Raw genomic sequence first — 21,921 nt, 5'->3', positions numbered from 1 at the left:
AGACCCTAAACTGAGCCCTGGAGTGCTTCAGTCTTAAAAGGAAGCTAGCCTGTAATCTCAGCACTTTGGGAGGCTGAGGTGGGTGGATTGCCTGAGGTCAGGAGTTCAAGACTAGCCTGACCAACATGGTGAAACCCCGTCTCTACTAAAAATACAAAAATTAGGTGGGCATGGTGGCAGGCACTTGTAATCCCAGCTACTTGGGAGGCTGAGGCAGGAGAATTGGTTGAAACTGGGAGGCAGAGGTTGCAGTGAGCTGAGATCATGCCATTGCACTCCAGCCTGGGCAACAAGAGCGAGACTTCATCTCAAAAAAAAATAATAATAAATAAAAAGAGGTTGGGGTTAAAGGGAGGAACCAGCAAAAGAAACAAAGAAGGAACAGTCAAAGATGGAGGAGGAGTCTAACATTCTGGAAGCTTCATGAAGGAAAAGTTTTTCTTCCCTTTGTTTCTTCTTCCTCCACCCTCTTCTTCCGTCCCAAAGCCTGATGCAGTAGGTTATGGAGAGAAAGAACAGGAGCCATGGGTAGGGCTGTGCAAACAGGATTGGCTCATCTCAGCATCTCAGTGTCTTTCCACCTTCCACTTTTCATTCAAACACCTGGCAGGTAGAGGTGCTTAGTAGGAAGAATGAGCTCACGCATTCTGATTTCTGGGCTTTTCAGTTTTTAAGAGTCTGCTGTCAGTGGGGGAGAGTGGTTGACACCCAGATGTTATGGGCTCAATGCTGTCCCCACCCCAAATTCATATCTGAAAGTCCTAATCCTAACACTTTATATTGAACTTTTAGTTTTTTTTAGACAGAGTCTTGCTCTGTTGCCCAGGCTAGAGTGTAGTGGCATGATTTCAGCTCACTGCAGCCTTCGCCTCCCAGGTTCAAGCGATTCTCCTGCCTCAGCCTCTCAAGTAGCTGGGATTACAGGTATGCACTATCACACCCAGCTAATTTTTATATTTTTAGTAGAGGCGTGGTTTCACTACGTTGCCAGGCTGGTCTTGAACCCCTGGCCTCAAGTGCTCCTCCTGCCTTGCCCCCCAAAGTGCTGGGACTACAGGTATGAGCCACCACACCTGGCCCTAATACTAATAATTTAGAATGTAACTGTCGTTGGAGATAGGGCCTTCAAAGAGGTGATTAAGCTAAGCTTAGGTCATTAGGGTGAAAAAGAGGAGATTGGGACACAGACACATACAGATGGAAGATAATGTGAAGATGTAGAGAACAGCCAGCCAAGGAGAGAGGCCTCAGAAGAAACCAACCCTGTTGACACCTTGATCTTGGACTTCCAGCCTCCAGAATTGTAAGAAAATTAATTTCTGTTGTTTAAGCTATGAAAGGAAAATAAATCTTGGGGTCCCAAAATCACTAAGCTAAAGCAAAAAGCCAAGCTGAAAACTACTTACCGTAAACCTGCCTCCCATTCTATTCAAAGTCACCCCTCTGCTCACCGAGATAAATGCATATCTGATTGTCTCTTTTGGAGAGGCTCATCAGAAACTCAGAAGAATGCAACTGTTTGTCTCTCATCTACCCGTGACCTGGAAGCCCACTCCCTACTTGAGTTGTCCCACCTTTTGGACAGAACCAATGTACATCTTACATATATTGATTGGTGTCTCATGTCTCCCTAAAATGTATAAAACCAAGCTGTGCCCCAACCACCTTGGGCACATGTCATCAGGACCTCCTGAGGCTCTGTCACAGTGCCCTTAACCTTGGCAAAATAAACTTTCTAAATTAACTGAGACTTGTCTCAGCTATTTGGGGTTCACAAAGCCACCCTGTCGGTGGTATTTGTTATGGGAGTTCAAGTATACTAATACACCAGTGGAGAGGCATTTTGAGATCTCATCCTCTCCCTCCTCATTCATGGCATGTGTAATCTTAATGAGAATAAACTCCCAGGGGAAAAGAAAAGTCAGGCTTGGTGCAGTGGCTCACGCCTGTAATCCCGCACTTTGGGCTGCTGAGGCCAGCAGATTACTTGAGGTCAGAAATTTGAGACCAGCCTGGCCAACATGGTGAAACCCCTGTCTCTACCAAAATTACGAAAATTAGTTAGGTATGGTGGCACATGCCTGTAATCCCAGCTACATGGGAGGCTGAGGCAGGAGAATCAATTGAACCCGGGAGGCGGAGGTTGCAGTGAGCCGAGATAGCACCACTGCACTCCAGCCTGGGTGACAGAGTAAGACTCTGTGTCAAAAAAAAAAAAAAAAAAAGTCAGATTTTTGGCTTTGCTTTCCGAAGTATAGTCTTTAGAACTCAGGATAGGAAGAACTGTCTTAAAGCCAAGGCTTTGACTTTTAAGAGCTGATTCTCTTGGAAATCAAAAGGCTGAGCTCTGGTCCCATGAACAACAACCTGAGAAGATAGGTGAAGAGTATTCCATCTCTATAGTCTGAATAAAGTCTGGAAAAATAAGGGAACTTCAGAGAGAGAAAGAGCTTAAAAATTAGCCAGGCCTGGTGGTGGGCACCTGTAATCCCAGCTACTCAGGAGGCTGAGGCAGGAGAATCGTTTGAACCCAGGTGGCAGAGGTTGCAGTGAGCTGAGCCACTGCACTCCAGCCTGGGTGACAAAGCAAGACTCTATCTCAGAAAAAAAAAAGAGAGAGAAAACTTAGATTCTAGAGGTTTCCTGATAGGACTTCAGGTACCAGATAGGTTGGGGCAAGAGAAAGCAGAGGAGACTTGTGCTCATTTCCAGGTGAAGCCTGTGGGGTGGCAGACCTCTAGGAGAAGTGGCCCTGCCCCAGCAGGGGTACAGCAGGAGAGCAAAAGGGAACCTGTGTTTCTACCCTGTAGGACAGCTCCCACTGTGTCCCTATATCCTTGGTGGTACGCACAACAGGCTGGAAAAAAGCTGCCTTGGCCAGGCATGGTGGCTCACGTCTGTAATCCCAGCACTTTGGGAGGCTGAGGAAGGTGGATCATGAGGTCAGGAGTTTGAGACAAGCTCAGCAACATAGTACAATCCTGTCTCTACAAAAAAATTTAGAAAATAATAATATTGCTATAAGGGCTGGGAGGATAATGGAGTTATTAATGGGTGTATTAATAACCATAAAGTCACCACACCAGGCCTGACTTTTCTTTTCCCCTGGTACATTAATAACTCCATTAATGGAGTTAGTGGAGTTATTAATGTTCTGGAGATGGATGGTTGTGATGGTTGCCCAATAATATGAATGTGTATAACACTACTGAACTGTGCCCTTATAAATCCTGGGATAGTAAATTTTGTTATATTTTACTGCAGTTTTAAGAGTTGGAAGAACAAAACAATGCTATAAGTTTTCTCCACCTGAGGCTGTGGCTTATAAAATTCATACCCCTGATGACAGATAAAAACTAAGTGGAGGGGCCGGGCGTGGTGGCTTACGCCTGTAATCCCAGCACTTTGGGAGGCCAAGGCGGGTGGATCATGAGGTCAGGAGATCAAGACCATCCTGGCTAACACGGTGAAACCCCATCTCTACTGAAAAATACAAAAAAAAAAAAAAAAAAAAAAAATTAGCCAGGCATGGTGGCAGGTGCCTGTAGTCCCAGCTACTTGGGAGGCTGAGGCAGGAGAATGACGTGAACCTGGGAGGCGGAACTTGCAGTGAGCTGAGATCGCACCACTGCACTCCAGCCTGGGTGACAGAGCGAAACTCCATCTCAAAAAAAAAAAAAAAAAAAAAAAAAAAAAAAAAAAAAATCAAAAACAAACTGAAGTGGAGTTAGGGTGAATAGAGGGTGGGTTCAGGGGAGAGATGGAAAGATTGCTCCGGTACTGCCAAGAGCACCAGGAGATGGAGGTGGGAAGGTGTGGATGCTGCTTATTTGCTTGGCATCATCCTGGGCAACACCTCAAAACCAGGCACAAGCCTCACAGTTACACACACACACACACACACCACCTTTAACATCCCGCAATCACATCTCTCAACCTGAAGGAATTACCTGATGGTTGGAATCTATACCCTTCTCTTAAGCAAAAATTTCCACAAAGTTCAAGGAAGAGAACATTGGGTAAGAAAATTTTATTTCACAATGCAAAGGGTTATGTGAGACCCAACTGTATTGTATCTGAAGCATTAGAAGCCAATTGTAGTAAATGCATCTTACTTATATATTTGATGCTGGCCAGAGGAGCTATTCTGCTTCCTTTAGAAGTTATGTTTTTTATTGTGGCTTGTGGTAACCATGTAATATGCAAGAGCAATGGTTTTCAGGAAGAAACTATTATGCCTTATAGCTTTTGCCACAAATCACAAGGAAACTTGAACTATGTCATTAAACATCCCATAAATGCTGACAGAAGATAAAGGATATTTATTATATGAAATTGTCTACACCCTCAGACTACAACTCCTGTATAGTCAGATGGTGGCCATGTTCATCCTTCTGGATTAATGAAAACTTGGAAAGCAGTCAAAGCTGCCTGGGCCCTGGCTGGCTGGCTCTCCCTTCAGCCTGCTCCCCGCAGGAGCCCTGAGCATCTCCTTCTGCCATTGCCTGTACAGCTTGGAGGCTTTTCAAATCTTGGAGAGCTTGATGTCATAAGTGACCATGTTCAAGTTGTCCCAGGCAAAGAGCTTCTTCTCCAGGGGGTTGTAGTCAATCATGCTGCTGTACTTATAGCGGTTCTTGAATGGGATGGTCAGGGTCTTGCTGATACCTGTGCCTGTGTCATAAGCAAAGTTGATGGTAGCATCTGCTGAGGAGTAGCTGCTGACGGTGTACAAGGTGCCACAGATGATGAAGGCATTGGCGACTGACTGCTTGCGGATGTTTGTCTCCCAGGTTTGTTCGAGTTCCAGATTATCTGGGTTCAGTTTGGAGAGGACAATGGCACCTTTGGCCTCATCGGTGCTGTAAATGACCCAGAGGCCTGCTTCATCCACAGCCAAGTCAATGTCTGTGTAGCCACCCCAAGAATACGGGAACTGTCCGTGGTAGCCAGCTCCAGGGATTTCCTTCTCAGCCTTCACTGTCTCGGTATTCAGCTCGTATCTTATGACAGTTCTGGACTCAGTGCCCTGGAAATAGAGGCTCCCCGAATACACCACAGCACCTGTGCTTTCCAGTGGCCTAGGCAGTATGTGAACCTTAGAAGGGTAGCCCTGCATAAACTGGCTGATGAGGTCATACTCAAAAACCTGGCGGACATCTGTGCCAACTGTGTCAATTCTCCACGTGGTCTCCTGGGTGTAGGGGTAGGTGGGCTTGGGGTCTCGCATCCACACACCATACTTGCCAGTAATTGTTTCTGCTGTTCTCAGTGTAAGAGGCTCTCCTACCCAAACTAGTTCTCCACATCCTGGTGAATTCAGAAAAGAAAATGAAGCACCACTTAATCCATAATCTTTCCAAAAACAGACAGTGATCATGCGGAAGCTTGGCAGAGCCAGTAGATGTGAGAGCCCTCGAGACAAATCATCTGGATTTAAAGCTAGACTCTGCCACCCACTGGCTGTATGACTTTCAGTAAGTTACTTAGCTGTCTACGCCTCAGTTATCGCATTTGTAAAAGGGGATACTAATAGTGTTTTGGGTAGTAGGGGTGTTGTAAATTTTAAATGTAATTATATATGTTAAGTGCTTGGTATAGAGTAAATATATGGTAAATGCTATGTGATCAATCTGTGTTTCATGTTGACAATTATCACTGAGGGGCATGCCTGGGAGTGGGAGCTATAAAATATTTAAAGTACAATTCACTCAGTATCAGTTGTAAGGATGAAAGTTGCACAGAGGGCTTCAACTGCATTTGTAATATTCTACTTAAGCTGGGCAGGGACTCATGGGTGTTCATTGTATTACTTATTGTGACTTTCATGCCTGGTTTATTTCATTACTATAAGGTAGGAGAGAGAAAAATCAACTCATAAGAATAATCTCCATACAACAAAGTTTTTCAAGCCCTATCTGATGAGTCACATATTTCGTACATTATTTTAATATAATAAACATGAAAATAATTATTTTTTGAGACAGGGTCTTGCACTGTTACCTAGGCTGGAGTGCAGTGGTGCAATCACAGTGCACTGCAGCCTCGACCTCCCAGGCTCAAGCACCCCTCACATTTCAGCCTCCTGAGTTGCTGGGACTACAGGTGCCTGCTACCACACCTGGCTAATTTGGTTTTGGTTTAGAAAATAATTTTTTAAATGTAGTGAAGAGACGGTTGAAAATTTAGAGTTACCAGAATCACAACAGACGTCTGTATTTTTTTTTTTTTTTTTTTTTTTTTTTGAGACAGAGTCTTACTCTGTCGCCCAGGCTGGAGGGCAGTGGTGTGATCTCAGCTCACTGCAACCTCTGCCTCCTGGGTTCCAGCAATTTTCCTGCCTCAGCCTCCCAAGTAGCTGGGATTACAGGTGACTGCCACCACGCCTGGCTAATTTTTGTATTTTTAGTAGAGACAATGTTTCACCATGTTGGCCAGGCTGGTCTTGAACTCCTGACCTCAAGTGATCCGCCTGCCTCAGCCTCCCAAAGTGCTGGGATTACAGGCTTGAGCCACCACGCCTGGTCCAGATTTCTCTACTTTTAATGGCTCCTTTGGTTCCCTCATAGAAGGTAGAAACACTTTGCTGCTCATATCTTAGAGAATCGTGTTTTAAATATTGCATAACCCCTACTCGCATGCATGCCCTTCAGTGCTAGTAATCATTGTCAATAACATGGATAGTCAAAGTTTCTGGAAATCACAGTATTAGTCATAAAGTTGGACTTTCAGGGAACACTTTGGGGAAAGGCAAACTGTACTTTTCCTAAGTGGCCAAAGTTCAGAAAACATACTGTTAGTAACAGATTGTAGCTGAGATGGTGCTTGCTGTACACCTGTCCCTAAAATAAAGATATGAAGGCGCTACTGAAAAATGTAACTTCTCAAGTATACCTAATTCTACATGACAATCAAGTGGATGAAATCAACACATCTCTCATCTTGCCCTGTGCAGCCCAGCCCAACCTCGCAAGTGTGGGTGATAGGATAGAGGGCTTTGTTAGGGAAAGGCTGACTCCTGCAGACCTGGTCTGACAAGGGAACAGAGAGAGAGAGAGTTCTGTTCCTCTTCTCCTCCCCTCCCTCTGCTCTCAGGGAAGTTAGTTTCCCCCTTGGGTGGGCATTTACCCTATACTGATTCTCTGAACACAGCAGTAGACATGAATAAAGACCATGTGGGCACAAAAGGGAAGAAATCTAACTTCATACCATTGTCTCCCTCTCTACTCCTGAGATAGCCAGATGGGCTCTCCTTCAAAATTCGGGAAGCAGGAACTTCAGTTAGCTTGGACTTCAGTTCCTGGAAGGCCAAAGTGTCCAAATTCCACGTAGAAACTGCATTAAAAGAAAGAGACAAAATTTTACTGTAAGAAAAAATGGCCCAAGGATTGACTATGTTGACGATGACATTTAAATAGGCTGCTGGCCAGGCGTGGTGGCTCATGCCTGTAATCCCAGCACTTTGGGAGGCCGAGGTCAGGAATTCGAGACCAGTGTGGCCAACATGGTGAAACCCTGTCTTTGCTAAAAACACAAAAAATTAGCTGGGTTTGGTGGCAGGTGCCTATAATCCCAGCTTCTTGGGAGACTGAGGCAGGAGAATTGCCTGAACCCAGGAGGGGGAGATTGCAGTGAGCCGAGACTACACTATTGCACTCCAGCTTGGGCAACAAGAAAGAAACTCTATCTCAAAACTAACTAACTAAATAAATAGTCTCCCAAAGATATGGTGTTTGAGATTTGATTTTAGATAAGGACTGGGGATGGGGTGGGGATCAGAGAAGGGAAGATAAAACATGACTGGACTGTGCTGATAACAGTTGGGCCTGAGTGATGGCTACATTGGAGTTCATTGTAGTCTCTCTACTTTTGTGAATATTTGAACAATTCCATAATTAAAAACCTCATAAATAATCAATTGCAGGGCAATGTGCCTACCTTAGAGTAGGTTATTCAAAATCAAATAATATTTTAATTCCACTAGAAGGGCTGATTTGTGAATAGGTGAGTTGTAATTTCAGGAATACAGAGACAGTCCTCAGCATCTTCTTGGATGTCTGAATTTCAACAATTAAAAATCACGAAAAATTAGCTGGGCATGGTGGTAAGCATCTGCAGTCCTAGGTACTTGGGAGGCTGATGTGGGAGGATTGCTTGAGCCCAGAAGTTCAAGGCTGCTGTGAGCTATGATCCTGCCACTGCACTCCAGCTTGAGTAACAGAGTAAGGCCCGGTCTCAAAAAAAAAAAAAAAAAAAAAGAGAGACGAGTCACAGTGGCTCACGCCTGAAATCCCAGCACTTTGGGAGGCCGAGGTGGGCAGATCACTTGAGGCCAGGAGTTCAAGACTAGCCTGGCCAACATGGCAAAATTCCATCTCTACTAAAAATACAAGAATTAGCCGGGTGTGGTGGCACATGCCTATAGTTTCAGATACTCAGGAGGCTGAGGATCACTTGATCCCAGGAGGCAGAGGTTGCAGGGAGTCGGGATTGTGCAACTGTACTCCAGTCTGGGCAACAGAGCAAGACTCTGTCTCAAGAAAAAAAAAAAAAAGAATTTAATTGTGGCTCATGTCTGTAATCCCAGCACTTTGGGAGGCCAAGACAGGAGGAGCACTTGAGCCCAGGTGTTCAAGACCAGCTTGGGCAACATAGGGAGACTCCTCTTAAAAAAAAAAAGATAAAAATTTACTGCATGATTTAAGGTTTTTTCCCTTGTTATATGCAAATATTCTTGTAAGAAGTAACATATTAGGCTTTATACTTTCAGTAGAAATATTCTGCCTGATTCCTTTCTGAGACCAGTTTTGCATAATGGAGAGGGAGTGTGTGGAGAGTTCCTATAGGAGTTTGGGGTGGGGGCGGTGAGCCATACAGAAGGGAAGCGGGTGGGCAGCATTGGTTAGACAGTAACTGATCATGGTGTGCTACATGTCTCTACTCTTGCTTAGGATTATGATCTTACAGCAGTTCTTGAATACAAGGATGAGGCAATAGTCACAAGGAACAGGCTTGGCTGTTTTATAACGCAGTTTGGCCAGGCACGGTGGCTCATGCCTGTAATCCCAGCACTTTGGAAAGCCAAGGTAGACAGATCGCTGGATCCCAGGAGTTCAAGACAAACCTGGGCAACATGGCAAAACCCCATCTCTACAAAAAATACAAAAAGTTGGCTTGGTGTGGTGATGTATACCTGCAGTCCCAGCTACTTGGGAGGCTGAGGTGGGAGGATCACTTGAGCCCGAGAGGTCAAGGCTGTGGTGAACAGTGATCGCACCACTGCACTCCAGCCCTGGCGTAGAGTGAGACCCTGTCCTCCCCTCCAACCTCCCAAAAAACCCATCACATACACATAAAAACAAATAAAATGCAGGTTTGATGATTATTCAGGTATGGCAAGGCCAACATTCCAGGAGGCAATTGTCACTGAAAAGCAAGTTAAAGCAAAATTATGGAGAGAGTAAAAAGATCAGCAGTTGTTGGGTGAGGAAGGGATGACTAGGTGAGGCACAGATGATTTTTAGGGCAATGAATACTGTGTATGATACTATAATGGTGGACACATGTCACTATGCATTTTTCCAAACCCATAGAAGGCGCAACACTAAAAATGAACCCTAATTTAAACTGTGGACCTTGGGTGATGTGCCTGCTGATGCAGGTTCATCAGTTGTAACAACTGCTGTGGCGGGAGATGACGATAATCGGGGAGGCTGTGCATGTGTGGGGGCCAGTAGTGTCTGGGAACTCTTTGTACTTTTCTCTCAATTTTGCTGTGAACATAAAACTGCTCAAAAAAAAAATTATCTTTACAAGTTGTTGTACTCACAGATCCCAAGAGGACGGGGGCACACTAAGCCCAGGAGTCCATGTGGGGAAGCACCAGGGTTACTCCAGAAGAGGGCGCCAGGGGAAAATGTGGGAAAGTGCCTTTATTCTTTCCATGGGAAGGAAAGAAAGGGGAGGCAGGGTAAGCAGGTTTAGGACTGGGAAGTTTGAATAGTTTCAGCAGGCTCTGGGGTCACAGGAGTTATCTCTAATTGTCTGGTACCAGGCCCTGGGTGATTAGGTCAGGGGGACAGTGGCCTTGAGTTTGAGCCAGATGGAGGTGGTCACAGAGTGTGGGCTCTGGATTGGTTGGTTTGCATATGAAAGCTGTGCTCCCAGGCAAGTCCTTTGCTAACTGTCGGAACTGGCTACCCCTGGGAGGGGCAGTCCCTCTCATGTTGGCAAGGCCCAGACAGCAAAGCATCAGAATAAAAAGACATGCTTAATACACTGGGCTTTTCTCTTGCTGAAACTCTGAGTCACTTCTCTGCCCTTTGAGTAACTTGTTCCCCACTCAGGATTCTCAGGTGTTCAGGACAGTGGGAGGGAAAGTCAGTGTATCCCCTGAGGCCGGGGCGTCTACATAGCTGAGAGGGTCAGGAAGACATGTTCTGCCTTTGATCATTTGTTTGCTCAGCTCTCCTAAATTTAGATTTCAGGCAGAGAGGATCACCACAGAAGTCTTAGTCCTATGGTTGTACCACATTTCATCAAAGCCACACATTATTTTACATTTTCACATCTCCAGAATCAGGGTACCTTGTTTGAGTTGCTGGGGTTCAGCTTCAACAAATTACAGTACTGGAAAACATTTCTCCCTGGAAGGAGGTGAAGAAAACATTCAGCTAGCTCTCAGGTGCCGGCTGGGCCAGACAGCCGTGCTGCCCACAGTGAGCCAGCTCAGTAGCTGCTGCAGCTGCCTGCCCCTGATCCTAGCTACCCTTCTCTCCTCTTCAACCCTGCCTCTGTGTGGCTGCAGTTGTTAGCCTCCCTAAAAGTGTTAATGCCCTGGAGGTGGGTGGGTCCTCCATCCCTGGGATATCCCTCAGTCTAGAGTGTACCATGTAAGTAGTTAAAACCCATAAGCTGGGCAGGCATAGTGGCTCATGCCTGTAAACCCAGCACTTTGGGAGGCTGAGGTGGCAGGATTGCATGAGGCCAAGAGTTTGGGACCAGGCTGGGCAACACAGCGAGACCCCATCTTTACAAAAAATTAAAAAGCTGGGTGTGGTGGTGCAGCCTGTGGTCTCAGCTACTCAGGAAGCTGAGGCAGGAGGATGACTCTTGAGTCCAAGAGGGCAAGGCTGCAGTGAGCCATGATCATGCCATTGCACTCCAGCCTGGGTGACAGAGTGAGACCCTGTCTTAAAAAAAAAAATTAAAAAAAGAAAGACTCATAAGCCAAAATGTATAGTAACTGAGGACATCCTCAATGTGCATTCCAAACTCCAGGGGCAATTGGGAGTATCCCCAGGGACATGGCAGGCCTTCATTATCCCTAGCCTCAAATCCACAGAGCTATTTATCCATCCTTTTAGTCACATCACTGGAGCACCTACTGAGTGCAAGGCCGTGCTAGGTGCTCAAGAAAAAAGGTGTCTAAGACACAGGTTTGTCTAATAGGCTAGTCTATGTTTAAAAAAAAAAAAAAAAAAGATACAATCGGTCCATGCCCTTAAGGAAATCATAATCTGGCAAAGTCCTCATAGCCGAGAAGGAAAATGGGTTTATTCCAGGCTGCTGCGGAAACCAGTTTCTTGGACAATCCGAATGGCTCCTGGAGAGTCCTGGAAACTTTATTTCATTCCCTGCCTCTCCTTCTCCCTATCTGAGGTTGTACAGGGGTGAGGAAACCCCTTTGTTCTTCATTCTAAAGGTTGCATTGGCCTAGGAGGGTATCCAGGGCAGGGACTGATTCACTAGGTCAAATGGAGTTTCCTTAGATCGACCTGAGACCAGTACCAGCTGCTTCCCTTCTCCCCCGTGCAGGCAACACACACCTCTGGCAGGGACTTGGTGCTGCCCATGGGGGAGAGGGACAGGGTGCCCGAGGTTTCCTGTTCTTCTGTGCTGCCAGGGAGAGGTAAGAGAGAGTGACCCCCTTCCTGTATACAGGTGGCAGAACCATCTGTAACCTTCCTCTCTGCTGCTGCCTCGCCCATTGCCATGCCTTCTCTCTTAGGCCCAAAACACACACCCAGGCTGTTAGGAGCAGCCCACCGCTGCCTGTCCCCCACCGGCCTCCCGCAATGTGCAGACGCTCATTTGATGTGGCAAAGTCTTGCCAGGACAATTTTTCAAAATCAGGGCATTAAGCAAGTTCCTTAAATTGAGCTGGTTTCCTTTCATCTGTACCTTTTCTTGGATCACTGCAGACTCTGCCTCAGGACAATTCAAATTTCTTTTCTTTCATTGTCTCAACTCTCAGAATATAAGAGTTGCTGGGCGTGGTGGCTCACGCCTGTAATTCCAGCACTTTGGGAGGCTGAGGCGGGTGGATCATGAGGTCAGGAGTTCAAGACCAGCCTGACCAACATGCTGAAACCCTGTCTCTACTAAAAATACAAAAATTAGCCGGGCATAGTGGCGCATGCCTGTAATCCCAGCAACTAGGGAGGCTAAGTCAGGAGAATCGTTTGAACCTGGGAGGCAAAGGTTGCAGTGAGCTGAGATCGTGCCATTGGACTCCAGCCTGGGTGACAGAGAGACTCTGTCTCAAAAAAAAAAGGAGTTGGTTTCAGGCAATGTGAGGAGAGAGAAATACTGCATGCCATCTGTACACAAAGTCTGGAGGACTGCCCCACCCTTGTCCCTGCACTTCAGCTATGCCACCCACAGTTGCCATGTGAGGGTACCTTAATAAATGTGTCAATACTAAAATTTCTCTGGAATGTTTCAAAATCACTAACATTTCATTCTGAATGTGGAAGAAAACCAAAAAGAGATTATGAAAATATTAAGGGCTATATTGTGACAGATCGTTAACATTTTTAGGGCTTTTTTTTTAGGTTTTTAAAAAAATATTAAATTCAGGCGAGCCATCCCTCCCCTGCATCTGGCCCCTTTACACATACAAAATGATGTATTTTATGCTGGTTATTTAATTTATCAACTTACTGAGAAAAGATGTATACTAAGAAAAGTAGGGGTACATACCTACCAGTCAGTGGGGAGAAAATTAAGAAAGAAATGCCCCTTTTGCTACAGAGGGAAGGAAGAAAAAAAGTCAGGCACTTTCACAGATGACTTCCTTGTGGATAGCTAAAGTATGTACTGGCTTTGCAACTCTAAAAAACAGCTTTTGTGTGTGTGTGTGTGTGAAACAAGATGGTTTGTTGGCATTTATAGCTCTTTGCCCATTTCAAGTAATTTTTATGTAATTTTTAAATGTGATCTGGTGCCTTCAAAGTTTCAGAGAAATAGAGAAAGGCTTTAGGACTGCAGACAGCGCCTGATAAAGTTGAACTATCGCTACTACTTATTAAGTGTCTCTTATGAGCCAGTACTGTGCTGGGTGCTTGCTACTCACTACTTTCAAATAATGGTCCTGAAAGTGAACATTAATATCCCCTTTTTCAAATGAGGAAACCGAGGTTCAGAGAGGTTAAGTAACGTGCCCAAGGTCACACAGCTAAGTGGTGTGGCTGGGACTTGAACCCATGTCTTCCAAGGCCATGGCAGCTGCGAACTCTTCTATCCTGTGCTGAGGAGGTGTGTCAGTTACAAACGTATTGCCTCTCAGAGCTGAATGCACCCTTCTTCCATGTATGCTGTCTGAAGAGAAGAGCTTTGAAGTGAGCGCGATGTTGAACTATCTCAGTAGAGGGCGCTAGTGGGACATCGTGGGAGAAAGAAGGTCTGCAGTTTTCCTGTCCTGCGTCCATAGGCGGTATGACTGCGAGGACATTTGGTGGAGTCCTGCCCCAGCCACGGACCCAGAGCGAAGTTCTTCTGTGACCTCACAGCCACAGACTGGCCATAACCTTTCCACAGCCCTCCCAACAAGGAACCCAGAGTCTCTGCACAGGGACCTCAGTGCTCTGGAGGCCTCCTGCCTGTGCCTGCCTGACTCCCACCATGCCCTTGCCACACGTTGCAGGTTGCCCTCCTCACACGTTGCAGGTTGCCCTCCTCACCTGCACTGGGAGGCGGCCTATTGCAGCTGCAGACCAGCTGAGGCCTGCACACCTTAGCCACCTTCTCTGCTAGCTGATGTGCTGAACCTCACCTTCCCCTTCCAAGCTTGTCCGGCACCCTCCCTCAGCCCTAGGTGCCTATGGAGTTCACTTCTATCTGTAGTTGCTCTTTCATCACGGTTAGTAATTCTTTAAAGTAAACTTCCCCAGCTTAACCCACTGTGTGATTTCTATCTCCCGACTGGACCCAGATTGCTCCTGGAGGCTTTAGAAGAGCCTCAAAGATGCTGCTCAGCACTTTGTGGGGTGACCCACTCCTGGGGCTGAGCTCAGGTCCCAGTGGGTTGCCTTGTAAACGCTCAGCTCCTGGGATGTGCACTCAATCCTCTTATCAGTTCTTCCACCCTCACTGGCAAAGAAGAGGCAGCAAAAGTCCCTGGCTGTTGCCAAGTTCCCTGCTGGATCCCACCATGGCCCTTACGGCTCTGAGCAAGGAGCCCTTTAGATGGTTCCTTGCAGGAACCACTCCTTATGTGCATTAGCTGGAATAAACATGAACTGCAATAAAACAAAATGTTAGAGAATGGCTTCCAGGATGACTGCAAGGCCAGTTCCCAGTTGGCAGGGGCGATGGTTAAATTATGAGCCTGCTGGCTTCTTCTAGGTCATGTCAGCCAGGAGCATCTGGCAATGGTCAGCCTCCAGGAATAGAGCCATCTGGCATGCGGATGGAAGCCCAGAATAGAGGATGCAAGACCCAAAGGCAGGGAAGCAATCTCGTAAAGGGGCCTGGACCTAAGCCGGAAGTCATAGCTCCTAGTTCAGCTCTGCCATGTCCCAGCTGTGTGCCTTTGGGTAAATGACTCCACCTCTCTGAGCCCCAGTATTCTGAGCTGAGTTGTTTGGATGATTACATAAGTAACTATAAATGAAATGGCCCTCAATAAAGATGTGTCAACACTAAAATTTCTCTGGAATGTTTTAAAATCACTAACATTTCATTGTGAATGTGGAGGAAAACCAAAAAGAGATTGTGAAAATATTAAGGAATGTACTGTGTCAGATAGTTAGCATTTTTGGGGCTTTTAGTTTTTAAGGTTTTTTTTTTTTTTTTGAGACAGGGCCTCTCTCTGTCACCCAGGCTGGAGTACAGTGGCATGATCTCAGCTCATTGCAACCTCTGCCTCCTGGGTTCAAGTGATTCTTCTGCCTCAGCCTCCTGAGTAGCTGGGACTACAGGTGCCTGCCACCAACGCCTGGCTAATTTTTGTATTTTTAGTAGAGACAGGGTTTTACCATACTGGCCAGGCTGGTCTCGAACTCCTGACCTCGTGATCCGCTTGCCTCAGCCTCCCAAAGTGCTGGGATTACAGGTGTGAGCCACCGCGCCCAGCTGTTTTTTTTTCTAGGTTTTTAAAAATGTTAATTTCAGTCCTTCTGTGGTTTAAAGGTTCATGTCTATTATAAAATTCTGGAAATGTTCTGTGTTCTCTGCCCTCACTTCTTTATAGACTTGCATTTTAGAGACCTCAACCTGGAAACTGAATTTATTAACTCGTTTGCCTATAGACATAGGCATTGTAATAATTTTCATAGATATTTTCTATCACTGAAAAGTTCAGTCCATATTACATGAATGAAAGGAATGAAGTAAAACAAGCTATGCCTAATTATCTGCAGGTTGTCAGAAACATCGTAGGAAAGTGAAGACTAGCTAATAGACTATTGTCCTGAGTACTGCTCTAACTTGTACTGTCTCTAGAATCAACGTGTGTTATTAAAATGTTAGGCACATGTTGACATATTGATTATTGAATGATGCTTTAAAACAATAGTGGAACTCTGGCCAGGGGTGGTGGCTCATGCCTGTAATCCCAGCACTTTGGGAGGCTGAGGCAGGCGGATCACAAGGTTGGGAGTTCAAGACCAGCCTGGCCAACATGGTGAAACCCCATCTCCACTAAAAATACAAAAATTAGCCAGGCAATGTGGCACGTGCCTGTAATCCCAGCTACTTGGGAGGCTGAGGCAGGAGAATTGCTTGAACCCAGGAGGTGGAGGTTACAGTGAGCCGAGACCGCGCCACTGCATTCCAGCCTGGTGACAGAGCAAGACTCCATCTCCAAAAAAAAAAAAAAGAAAAAAACAGTAGTGGAACTCAAGTAAAAGAAGCCTTTCTAGTTATATTTTATTCACTGGGTGGCCACTGCTCAGCACTGTACTGGGTGCTTCCCTGTGTGACTGCTAATTTTCATGATGACTCCCATGAGGGATTATCATCCCCATCCTATTCTAGGTGAGGAAAGGGAATCTGCAGCACTTGTGTTGAACACCTCAGGTTTCTCCCCTCCACCCTCCACTCACATCCTGCCCACCTTTTTGCAGTCATTGCTGAGGCAACCTGCCTCTTGCCGGTATCAGCTGAAGGGACCTCACCTCAGCTACTGTGGCCCAGCTTCTCTGACTTTCTGCATAGAAAGTCTACAAGAACAGGCCAGGCACCGTGGCTCATGCCTGTAATCTCAGCACTTTGGGAGGTCAAGATGGGTGGATACTTGAGGTCAGGAGTTCAAGACCAGCCTGGCCAACATGGTGAAACCCTGTCTGTAGTGAAAAAAAAAAAAATACAAAAGTTAGCTGGGCATGGTAGTGTGCACCTGTAATACCAGCTACTCGGGAGGCTGAGACAGGAGAATTGCTTGAACCCAGGAGGCGGAGGTTGCAGTGAGCCAAGATTGTGCCACTGCATTCCAGCCTGGGGGACAGAGAAAGACTCCATCTTAAAAAAAAAAAAAAAAAAAATTCAGTCTGCAAGAACAAACCTTGTCCCCACATCCGAGTGTCATGGAAGCACAATATACTCCATGGGATAGCCCTTGGCCAAGAGGGTATCAGATCCATGGGTAAACACTCCCCTCTTCTGTTGCAGTCTACACAGCCCCTCTGAAGGGCTTAATGGGACTGAGCCTCCATTGCCCACTGTGGTGACCAGCTTGAGAAGGCCCCCACTTTGTGGCTTTCCTGCCTTCCCTGTCTCACTTTCCCCTGTCTCAACTTCTCTTCTCTAGGATCATGGTCCATATAAACCAACTGCACACAAGCCCTCTTCCAGGCTCTGTTCAACAGGAGACCAGTCCAAAGCAGGGGCTAAATAACGAACAAAGCAGGCCTTCTCTCGTGATGGTAATAACCAATTCTAATTTATCTTCTGGTAAATTATATATATATTATATATACAATAAAATTATATATATATTTTATTATATATACAATAAAATATATATATATTTTATATATACAATAATATATATTTTATATATACAATAATATATATTTTATATATACAATAAAATTATATATTTTTTATTATATACAATAAAATTATATATAATTTTATTATATATACAATAAAATTATATATAATTTTATTATATATACAATAAAATTATATATATATTTTATTATATATACAATAAAATTATATATATATTTTATTATATATACAATAAAATTATATATCTTTTATTATATATACAAACAAATTATATAATTATATATTATATGTATTATATGTAATATATATATATTTATATGTATTATATGTAATATATATATATTTTCTGAGATGGAGTCTCGCTCTGTCACCCAGGCTGGAGTGCAGTAGCATGATCTTGGCTCACTGCAACGTCTGCTTCCCAGGTTCAAGCAATTCTCCTGCCTCAGCCTCTGGAGTAACTGGATTACAGGTGCCCACCACCACACCCGGCTAATTTTTGTATTTTTAGTAGAGACAAGGTTTCACCATGTTGGACAGGCTGGTCTTAAACTCCTGACCTCAAGTGATCTGCCCACCTCGGCCTCCCAAAGTGCTAAGGTTACAGGTGTGAGCCACCACACCTGGCCAATTATATTTGTTTTCTACTTTTCAAAAATTATTATATATACATAAAATTTATATATGTATATATATGAAAATTTATATGAGCCCAGAGAAGAAAAAGTTATATATAGCTTTGTAGTAATAGTTATGTAGTAAAATATGTCATATTATATGTATGCATAAACAAGTGATTTCTATGATTATAAGGAATTTTTTTCTACATAGCAACTATTAATACATGATAAGAAAGTGGTGGTAACAATTTGAGCTGCAGGTGGAATACAGAAAGGCTGCCTTCTCAGGCCTTACCTTTGTCCACTCAGCCTCACTAAGCTTCTCTACCCAAACCTCCACACCTAGTTCTTGCCACTCCTGCAAAAAAGCACACCTAGACTTACATTCCAGCCTCCAGAATGCCCCCTTTTCCCTAGATCTGGAACCTTGAAACAGATCTTTTGTTCCAAGCATTCCTGTACATTTCTGTCTTTTGCCTTTAGGGTCTATAAACCAGAGGTCAGCTGAAGGTCCTGAAAGTCACTGAACCTCATAGCCAGGTGCAGGGAGGGCTCATACCTGTAATCCCAGTGCTTTGGAAGGCCGAGGTAGGCAGATCACCTGAGGTCAGGAGTTCGAGACTAGCCTGACCAACATGGTGAAACCCTGTCTCTACTAAAAATACAAAATTAGCCGGGCACGGTGGCGCATGCCTGTAATCCCAGCTACTTAGGAGGCTGAGGTAGGAGAATTGCTTGAACCCGGGAGGCAGAGGTTTCAGTGAGCTGAGATCGTGCCATTACACTCTAGCCTGGGCGACAAGAGTGAAACTCTGTCTCAAAAAAAAGAAAGAAAGTCACTGAACCTCAGAGGAAGAGGCCAGAATTCGAGCTTTGCCACTAACTGGTAGATGGCCACGGACAAGCTGAATGACCTCTCTGGGCCTCAGTTTCCATATCTGCAAAAATCAGCCAGCGGTACCGGATGCTCGTTAGGTCCCTTTCCAGTTCCACATTCTTATACTAATGTAATTTCCTGCTCATGAAAACCATCCACTACTAGAAAAGAACTTCCATGTTTGGTGTTCAATATAATGGGATGTTGCCCTTATTTCAAAAGTGGAGTAGCTGGAAAGATCAAGAAAAAATATAAAATTAGGAAACACATCTAATAAATCCCCAAAGACTTGTTAAATGACCACAAAAGAAAAAAAAGGCAAAACATTGCCTCTATTTTTGTACACACACACACACACACACCACTCACACCCACACCCACATACACACATGCAGGAGTTTTTATTGAGAATGTAACTTCATTCATTTAACAGTCTGAAATAAGTAATGCCTCATCACACTTCTGGTAATGATGATTCTTTCAATTGTCTCCACAGATTCAAGTCTCAAGCTCTACCACTGACCAGCTGGGCAACCTTGGCCCCTTAGCACCTTAGGACTTCACTTTCCTTGGTTGTAAAATTCAGAATTGGATCCCTTCTAATTCTAACAATCTAAAAAATTTTTAAAAATCCTTTACATCTTATAGGTATTTCATGTGAACCCCACAAAAATTATTCACAGCAGGAATTTTCTTTGTTACGTTATGGATAAGAAATGAAGATGCAGAGGGTTCAATAACTTGCCCAAGGTCATCCCCAGGCTCTGGCTCTTAGGTTTTCTAACCCCATAGCTATGAAGAGCTTGCCTTTCATGTAGAGGGCTTTTTTAGGAAATATTTTCTCATAATTTTAAAGCTTTTCAAGCCCGTAGAAAAACTGAAAGAATAGTACAATAAGCTCCCCATATACTTAGATTCACCAGTTTGTAATTCATCAGTTATCAATATTTTGCCACAGTTGTTTTACCTTTCTTTCTCTCATTATCTATATATTTGCAGTCTTTCTTCAACCATTTGAGAGCAAATTGCAGACATCCTGACCCCTCACCCTGGGTACTTAAGCATGTATCTCCTTAGAACAAAGATTTTATCTTTCACAACCACAGTATCATTATCTCACCAAGAAACTGAACATTAATACAGTAACATAATAATGAGCAATCAAATTGCCTCAGTTATCCCAAACCTGTTCCTCATAGCCTTTTTCCCCCTTGGATGAAGACACCAATCAAGACTCATGCACTACATTTGGTCAACACATTTCTTTAGTCTCTTTAATACAGAACAAGCCCTTCCCCACCCCTTTTTTCTTTCTTCCTTGGCACTGACATCTTTGACCAGTCCAAACTAATTGTCCAACAACTGGATTTGCTTGCTTATTTCCTCATGATTAGAACACTTCCTCAACAGGGAATATTTGGGAGCCCACTTTCACAAAAAGTGACACAAATACCGTCTTCCCAGCTAATGAGAAGACCTCCCCCAACACACACACACACACACACACACACACACACACACACACACACACACACACGGACTCACCTTCAGGCAAGAAGGGACCAGGATGAACAGAAGAGCCTCTCAGAAAAAGCCATCTCAAGAATTTGTCTGGTAACTTAAAAGCAGAGGTTCTCAGATTTGACCGAGTAAGAAAACTTTCAGAACAACATATTGAGAAAACTGACAGAGAGGTGCCACCTCTTTATTTTGCCAAGGAAGAACATTTAAAAATAAACAAAAACTTACCACTTATTATCATTTCCCAAATCTATTGTAATTTCATAAATAAAGGTCATTTTAACACCAAAAGGTATGAATAACAATCTGAGCAAAGGTTCAGAAAAGGATAGTTTTTCAAAAGGGACAGTAGACAACTTTGTACTGCTCATATGCAGACACATCTCACCCGGTCCTTTTATTTCTCCTTTTGCTATGGACTGTGAAAACTGTCATGGAGGGGCACAAGAACTCTGAACCATTAACCTAAATGAAGCTCTCAGGAGCTAAGTTACTAGTAATACTTGAAGGGGATCTCTGTGCTTTCCTTAATTCATCTGTCTTGTGCTAGCTGTGCAGTCTCTAGGAGAAAGGGCAGGCAGGGAGGCCTGGAGCACCTGTAGCAGGTCACTATGAGCCATATCACCTGCTGAACTCAGAGTCCTCCCACTCCGGATTCTTACCTTCTCTGGAGCCTGGTGGCACAGCCCGAGCAGTGTCTCGGGTCTGGGGACACTGGCCCCTTCTCAGCCTTGCTACCTCCTGGCTGCTGCTTTCCAACCTCCTGGCCAGATTCTCATTTTCTTGCCTCAGTCGCTTCTTCTCTTCCTCCAGAACTGACTTGTCTCGGAGGAGGTTGTTATAGGCAGTCTCCAACTCTCTGGTTTGGGTTTCCAGCTGGTCCCGCTCCCGCCTCAGGGTGCCCAGCTCCCTCTGCAGCCCCTCCTGGGTGTCCTGGGGCCTGGCAGCCTGGTCCAAGGTCAACTGGTGGAGGAGGCTCTCCAGGGAGCTGAGCCGAGCTTTGGTGGCCTCCAGGTCTAAGCGTTGGGTGCTGCTGTCTCTCTGTAGGTTACGGATGACTGACATGGCCTGGCTCTGCTCTGGGCAGCTGGATTCATTGGGACTGACCACACTGAAGGTATACTGGCATCGGCCACTCTGGTCATTGGCCTTCCGGAGCTGAGCTGTCCTGGCCCCCACATCCCACACCAGGCAGGCCAGAAGCAGCAGCTGGACAGCTGGCATCTCGGGCCCAAAGCTGCAGCAACGTGCACAGAAGAACCTCGGTGCAGAGGCTGGGTGAGGCTTCCTCTGGAAAGCTCTGCTGTGCTGAGAGGTGTCTGGATGGGTGGCCTTGCTGGCTCGTGCCCGAGCTCCAGAGAGGTTTATATATACTGGGGAGCCAGCCCTTCATGGGGGAAGAGAGAGGTGGCCACGTGAGGCTGGGTGGGGCTGTGCACAGGGGGGTTGCCTTCATGCTGCCAGCAAGATTCTTAGAAAATAACCTTCCAGAAGTCTGTTTGGAGTTTCTTTTTAAAAAGAATATCCCAATTTATGCACCCACACCCCAATAATAGTTCCTATATCTCCACCTGGTTTTACACACACACACACACACACACACACACACATACACACACACTTACACCAGGACTACTGGTGTGCTGATTTCAACAAGGATATATT

General features: G+C 45.0%; 1 protein-coding gene across 2 annotated transcripts; it reads right to left on the bottom strand.

Annotated features, from left to right (window-relative positions):
- Window positions 1-4,015: 4,015 nt before the first annotated feature.
- On the bottom strand, window positions 4,016-21,663 carry MYOC (myocilin). 2 transcript variants are annotated; one of them, XM_054457475.2, is made up of 3 exons: window positions 20,919-21,663; window positions 7,210-7,335; window positions 4,016-5,310 (listed from the first exon to the last, which is right to left on the bottom strand). In XM_054457475.2, exons 1-3 carry the CDS (start codon window positions 21,478-21,480, stop codon window positions 4,526-4,528), a joined length of 1,473 nt encoding a protein of 490 aa, XP_054313450.1. In that variant the 5' UTR covers window positions 21,481-21,663; the 3' UTR covers window positions 4,016-4,525. The 2 variants fall into 2 exon arrangements, with proteins under 2 accessions (XP_054313450.1, XP_063504799.1); XM_063648729.1 differs by lacking the exon at window positions 7,210-7,335 and having other exon boundaries at window positions 20,919-21,591.
- Between the last annotated feature and the right edge of the window lie 258 nt (window positions 21,664-21,921).

The sequence above is a fragment of the Pongo pygmaeus genome, chromosome 1 (assembly GCF_028885625.2).
Source record: "Pongo pygmaeus isolate AG05252 chromosome 1, NHGRI_mPonPyg2-v2.0_pri, whole genome shotgun sequence".
NCBI classification, from domain to species: domain Eukaryota; kingdom Metazoa; phylum Chordata; class Mammalia; order Primates; family Hominidae; genus Pongo; species Pongo pygmaeus.
Note: the sequence above shows the minus strand (reverse complement) of the source record. Positions and strands in the feature narration are given on the sequence as shown.